This window comes from Lathyrus oleraceus, chromosome 3 (genome assembly GCF_024323335.1).
Source record: "Lathyrus oleraceus cultivar Zhongwan6 chromosome 3, CAAS_Psat_ZW6_1.0, whole genome shotgun sequence".
Lineage (NCBI taxonomy): Eukaryota > Viridiplantae > Streptophyta > Magnoliopsida > Fabales > Fabaceae > Lathyrus > Lathyrus oleraceus.
The window spans coordinates 545,186-551,967 of record NC_066581.1 but is presented as its reverse complement, the minus strand read 5'-3'; the positions used below and the strand labels follow the sequence as shown (position 1 = coordinate 551,967).

At 36.4% G+C, this 6,782-nt stretch overlaps 1 protein-coding gene across 1 annotated transcript; it reads left to right on the top strand.

Annotated features, from left to right (window-relative positions):
* The first annotated feature begins 1,829 nt into the window (after nt 1-1,829).
* LOC127132026 (ankyrin repeat-containing protein At5g02620) lies at nt 1,830-6,407 on the top strand. The gene is made up of 4 exons (XM_051060889.1): nt 1,830-2,062; nt 2,140-2,538; nt 2,603-3,012; nt 5,302-6,407. The coding sequence occupies exons 2-4, from the start codon at nt 2,154-2,156 to the stop codon at nt 6,142-6,144; spliced, it is 1,638 nt and encodes a 545-aa protein (XP_050916846.1). The 5' UTR covers nt 1,830-2,062; nt 2,140-2,153; the 3' UTR covers nt 6,145-6,407.
* The last annotated feature ends 375 nt before the right edge of the window (nt 6,408-6,782 follow it).

The following is a 6,782-nucleotide window of genomic DNA, read 5'->3' as shown; positions in this document are numbered from 1 at the left end:
CTAGTGTTAGCTGATCACACTTTGTTTTCAATTAAACTTCCTCACAGTTCTCATCACCAAATCAACAAAGTACAACTCATTAATTCATCAACTGCTGAGGCTAATTGACTTTTCGAATAGAGTTGCAGCATATATTAATCATTAATTGTCATTAACTAGTTATGTTTCACTCCAACAAATTGATTCACAATGTCCTAACAACTAACATACCAAAAAATTCAACCATGACAGAAGGTAGCATAACTTTAATAGATTGCTAACTTCAATAATTAACTCCATTGATTTTTCACCAATTGAAGTGCAATACAACTAACAACTAATTCATTCCAAATGATACATTGAATGCCTTAACCAATTTTTAAAATCCATTAACACCTTTGATAGCATATTCACTAACTGTAACTACTTCTAACAGTTCTAAATTCTAACTAACTTAATTGAACCCTAACGTAACTAATTGTGTAGATCATAACTAACCTGACTGATCCTTAACAAACTCTTAGTAAAGCATCTAAAACTAACCATGTTAACTTAAATCAAACTAATAGATTAATAAGAGGGTCTTGACAACATTATCACTTCTAACCTCAATAGCTAATCCATTTCATTTGACACTCTAACATAATTGTGTACACATTTAACTCATAACAACAGGGACCGCCTCACTTGTATCGAAAGTATCCCCACATAGTCATGGATAAAGTGTCCCCTTGAAGAGTGTCAACATTGGTGCAAGTGTATGTGATAAAAAAGGCTTATGCTTGAGAGGAAGCATTACAGATAGATTCACACTTGAGAGGGAGTGTTAAAAAAATAACAAATGTGAGTAGTGTGTGGAAGTTCCAGATTGGTTAGAAATGTGAAAACTTGAGCATTTATAAGTTGGAGAACTCACATACCTATCACTTTAAGGTTTTAGGTGAGTATATGGTGTATCTCTCACAAAAGTGTGTTGCTTTTAAGGGTGTGTTTAGTTCGGGGTAGATGGAGGGGAGGGGAGGAGAGTGGAGGAAAATTTTCTAATGAAATATGTTTGGTTCAAATTTTAGGAGAAGAAGGGAATGGATGGGAGCGAAATCCCTCAAAAACACACTTTTTGCGTCTCTCCGAATTGGGGGGATTTGTAGGGGGAGGTGAGGGAATACGAGTTTTGATATTTAAAAATTTGTTATATTTACTAAAATATCCTCAGTTTAATTTTAGTATTTCAAAATTATTCGCTTTCTTTCGTGTTACTGGTTCTCTTCTGTGTGATTTTTCTCAATTGCTTCCATCAACTTATTATAGATGTTCTCCATCGTCAAATTATTTTCGAATTTTTGTATTTAATATAAATCATAATCATTGCAATTTTTTTGTTGTTTTTATAAAAAAAGTTATATTTATTTATATTCATTTTTTTTCTAATTTTGTTATGTATTCTATCATATTTTCTTTTATATCAAATTTTAAATAATTTATTTTATTTATTTTTGTTTATTCATTTTATTGAATATTTTGAACCATTAATATTTAATAATAAATTATTTTATGTATTTGTTTTATTAGATAATTCATCCATATTTAACCGTTATTATCAAAATATAGTTCATTTTGTATCGGAGAGTTATAATCCAAAATAAATGTACTCAATCTTTTAACCTTACTATTTTAGTCACTCAATATTAAAAATTTTATTATAAAAAAAATATACATATAAATTTCACATTTAAATATCATATCATTTATTTAAAATCATAAAAATAAAAATATAAATTATTAAAAAAAAATTCTCCCCTCCCCTCCCCTCCCCTCTTAAATCAAACATATTTTTAATTAAAATCCCTGAATTCAATCCATTTCCCTTTCCCTTCTCTTAAACCAAACAATTGTTTTATTAGATTTTCTAAATTATAAAAGGTAACAGTCCAAAGACACAGTTAAAGCAGCCGAAGGAAGGTAATGCATGATTGTGAAGTGATCTTTATCTTTTAACTTGCGAAGTGTATGGTCTTTTTATGTGGGTTTTCTCTCGATCTGTTTATCTGTCCAACTCCATTCATTGAAGTCAGCCAGCATCAAGGTACTATAAATCTATTTTTTTTATATGATAAAGAAGATGATTATCATAATTAGTTGTCGATGACTTTGATTGTGTAGAAATAGTATAGAGAATGGAAAAACAGAAGAGTTTTCGTGGATTTATGGAAAAACAGAAGAGTTTCCGCGTGGTGATGGAGAGGCAGCTGAGCTTGATGGGAAGTGATAGGAAGAAGAGCAAGGAATCACCTGGGAAACGTGGTGACTTACCCATTCATTTAGCTGCTCGTTCAGGGAACTTGACTAGAGTCAGAGAGATACTTCAAAATTGCGATGAAACAAATGATTTGTTGGCAAAGCAGAACCTGGAGGGGGAGACCCCTCTTTACTTGGCTTCAGAGAACGGACATCATATGGTCGTTAGCGAGATACTTAAATACTTGGACTTGCATACTGCTTCTATTCTAGCCAGAAATGGCTACGATCCCTTCCATGTTGCTGCTAAGCAGGGTCATCTTGGTAATTTTCTTTCTTTCTTTCACATCTCTCTGTTATTCCATCTCTCACTCACTCTTGCTTGCAGAGGTGCTGAGGGAGCTTCTGCACTCTTTTCCCAACTTGGCCATGACTACCGATTTGGCCAATTCAACTGCTTTGCACACAGCTGCTACTCAAGGTCATATTGATGTCGTCAATCTTCTTTTGGAATCGGATTCAAATCTAGCAAAAATAGCCAGGAACAATGGTAAGACTGTCCTTCACTCTGCCGCTAGAATGGGCCATTTACAAGTTGTCAGAGCCTTACTCACCAAGGATCCAACCACTGGATTTAGGACTGATAAGAAAGGTCAAACTGCACTACACATGGCCGTCAAAGGCCAAAATCAAGACATTTTGCTCGAATTGCTCAAACCTGACCCCGCAGTTTTAAATCTAGAGGATAATAAAGGAAATACAGCATTGCATATTGCCGCAAACAAGGGCCGTACTCAGGTCTTTGCTTTTACTTCTATCTATATTATTCATCGTGTATAAAGCTTTTTAAGTTATTAGGCTTTATAAACTTGAGATAGATTTGGAATATTAGAGTTTGTATCTTTTACAGCATCCAAACTTTTGCTTTTGGCGAACATGAAGGGCTTTTCAATTCCTGGTTTCATAGAATTAATTAACCACCCAATGATCAATAAATTTTTAGATTTCCAGAACCTGAAAGTCAGATCCTCTTCTGCATGTTCAGGCATGTCCCATGTAGGAAACCCATATTTTCCTTTGCCATCCTGAATTACTACAACAGTTTGGAACCATCTTATGCAGTTGTTTCTATTTAGTCTTGGACCATTTACTCGGAGCGAATTGGAAAAACCATAGGAGTTGTTTTTGTTGCCTTCGCCGCTGGGTGTGCTTACATGATGGTTTGGAGTCTCTAATGATGTCTTTGGCTTCGTGTTGGTAATATTGGCAGCACCTATGATAGGAACCCGATTTGATAGGAATCAAACTTGATACTAAAGGATTAACAAGTATTTGTATATGAAGTTCACTTTAACAAGTGGAACAACCCTATACCCTATCATGGTAAGTCTTGGCTTTATCTTCTCTCTGGCCATTGCTAATGTACTTTTTTGGCAACTGTCAGTCAGTTTTCCAGCCACCATCAGGGGACTATTGAATTTTCAACCAAAAAGTGCACCTTCGGGTTCACCTCTTCCTACTTGGTTATCACCCGATGTCTAATCCGTAGAAAGCGAATCTCACCACAATAGTTTTCTGCTTCATTAGGTACATGAAAGCCACACGCCGCCAACCTGTCTTCAGATTTTAGTTGCGCCTTCACAAAACTCTTGTCAGCCTCTCCTAAGTCTATTTTTTGTCACACATTACCATTTATCCCTGGTTTGAGTAGTGAGTCTAAGTTCCATGGACGCTACTACCTATTTTTTTGTTCATGTAGCTTGCTGTTTCAGTCTAAATTATTTTCTTATGGCATTGGTCGATTAAGAGTAAAAAAAAAGGTCCCATCATCTTTGGTTTCTGCAAGGAGTCATCACTTCCTATGAAAAACTTAAAAGTGCCTAGACCGGTATTGTGTTGTTGAAGTTTGATTTCTTGGTTAAGGACCATATGAAGTATGATAATCTGATAACCCAAGTTAAAAATGGTAATGCTTCGTATGAATGGGAAAAAATGATTATTTGTTAGTCTTAAGAATTGTGGATGGGCCTAACTCAACACAGGGGTGTCACGCCCAGGACTGGACATCTGGAGCGTAGACATAAATGGTGGGTGGCCTGATAATGAAAACTTAAAAGTGCCTAGACCGGTATTATGTTGTTGAAGTTTGATTTCTTGGTGAAGGACCATATGAATTATGATAATCTGATAACCCAAGTTAAAAATGATAATGCTTCGTATGAATGGGAGAAAGTTGATTATTTGTTAGTCTTAAGAATTGTGGATGGGCCTAACTCAACACAGGGGTGTCACGCCCAGGACTGGACATCTAGAGTGTGGACATAAATGGTGGGTGGTCCGATAGTGAAAACTTAAAAGTGCCTAGACCGGTATTATGTTGTTGAAGTTTGATTTCTTGGTTAAGGACCATATGAAGTATGATAATCTGATAACCCAAGTTAAAAATGGTAATGCTTTGTATGAATGGGAAAAAAAGATTATTCGTTAGTCTTAAGAATTGTGGATGGGCCTAACTCAAAACCAGCTTGTAAAGGTGAGGATTGCCCACTTATAAAAATATGATCAGACCATATATTGTCCGACGGGGACTTAACAATTAGTATCCTTACTTTGGCAATCTATTGACCCATCACCTTTTGTTCCTTCAATTAGCCAGTTCTGCTTCTGTGTTAATAGCTTTGTGCTGTCTGATTAGTTTTGTTTCTGCAGTACTATATCTGGACTCTTGAATTTGCGTGGTTACTCATCTCCGGCCAGATCAATAATTTATTGTTAGCCACATTATGTTTAGTTCTTAGATTGTTTTGCCTTTGTTTACATTCATTATTTATTGTTGGCCGCATTCTTTTGATGGTACACATTTAAATGATAGTTGATTGTTAACATGAATAATACTGTTGTTTCAGTACATGAAGAATCACCACCAATCTGTCTGTAGAACAACAGCCCATACTGAACCCCTTGTCTTGCATCACCTTGATCTCTGATTTTATGTTTCATTTTTTTAGGAAGATAAAATTGACACCAAGATAGTGGAGATAATTTTGCTTCCAATATCTAATCTAAAGTGGTCATTATTAACTACAGAACGTCCGCTGCTTGTTATCAACGGAGGGTATTAATATCAATGCTACAAACAAGGCGGGAGAGACTCCTCTTGACATTGCAGAAAAATTTGGAAGTCCAGATCTTGTCTCCATATTGAGGGATGCTGGGGCTGTTAATTCCACTGACCAAGGGAAGCCTCCAAATGCAGCAAAACACCTTAAGCAGACTGTCAGCGATATAAAGCATGATGTGCAATCCCAGCTCCAACAGACACGCCAGACGGGCATGAGGGTCCAGAAAATTGCAAAGAAGCTGAAAAAACTCCACATAAGTGGCCTGAACAATGCAATAAACTCTGCTACTATTGTTGCCGTTCTCATTGCTACAGTTGCTTTTGCAGCCATATTCACTGTCCCGGGTCAATATGTCGAAGAGAAAGTACATGGCCTTTCACTTGGACAAGCAAATATAGCAAACAGTCCAGCTTTCCTGATATTTTTTGTGTTTGATAGCTTGGCATTATTCATCTCTTTGGCAGTAGTGGTGGTTCAAACTTCAGTTGTTGTGATTGAGCAAAAGGCAAAGAAGCAGCTTGTTTTTGTCATTAACAAGCTCATGTGGCTTGCTTGCCTTTTCATTTCCATAGCATTCATTTCTCTCACTTACGTGGTAGTGGGATCACACTCAAGATGGCTTGCTATATATGCTACAGTGATTGGAAGCTTCATAATGCTCTCTACAATCGGTTCCATGTGCTACTGTGTGATTCTGCATAGGATAGACGAGACAAAATTGAGGAGTGAGAGCCGGTCTTTCTCCATGTCGCATGCATCAGACCAGGAGATTTTAAACAGTGAATACAAGAGGATGTACGCACTTTAGGATTATATATGCTATGTGTGGTTGCTACCAAGCAGCAGTAACAGATTATGCAAACACAAATTATGATCTACTATGCTAGACTACAGAAACTGTGGAGAATCCAATACATCCACCAACAAGTAGAAAGGATCATCATGTGTATAGTAGTAGTACGATATTAGTGAAATGATACCAATTCGTTCGATGGCTTGAAACGATATTTTATTTTAGCAATCTGTAAAATGTGTATCGTCCTTGTGAATGCAGTGAAATCTTACGACTAATTTGTTTTGTCTATTGCCAACCTTAGGGCTAAGACTTCTTTCCTCCAAAAAGATAACGCTTCCTCATTATCCATTGAACAAAATAATCGATCATCTAACCACGACCTCGATTCACCTCACTCCTTCCTTAACTCTAGCTAAATCTCTCCGCCTCATAATGCACTACTACCTCCCACCCTTGATACTCCCACCTTGTATCCATATTTCGCAGCTAGCACCTTAGACGACAATCCATTGTAATCAACATGCTTCTATCACCGCCATTTTTCTATTATGGATAGATTATGAGAGTTTCTTAAGGTACCCTAAAAGTTTTTACCGCACCATGCAAATTTTCACAAATACTCTTTATTTTGGGAGATGTATCTTCGAAAG

What these genes read in the sequence shown, in the direction of transcription:
- LOC127132026 (XM_051060889.1), top strand. Translation starts at nt 2,154, where the DNA reads ATGGAAAAACAGAAGAGTTTTCGTGGATTTATGGAAAAACAGAAGAGT. An exon ending in TGCTAAGCAGGGTCATCTTG is followed by an intron (nt 2,539 to 2,602) that starts GTAATTTTCTTT and finishes TCTTGCTTGCAG; the next exon opens with AGGTGCTGAGGGAGCTTCTG. An exon ending in CAAACAAGGGCCGTACTCAG is followed by an intron (nt 3,013 to 5,301) that starts GTCTTTGCTTTT and finishes TATTAACTACAG; the next exon opens with AACGTCCGCTGCTTGTTATC.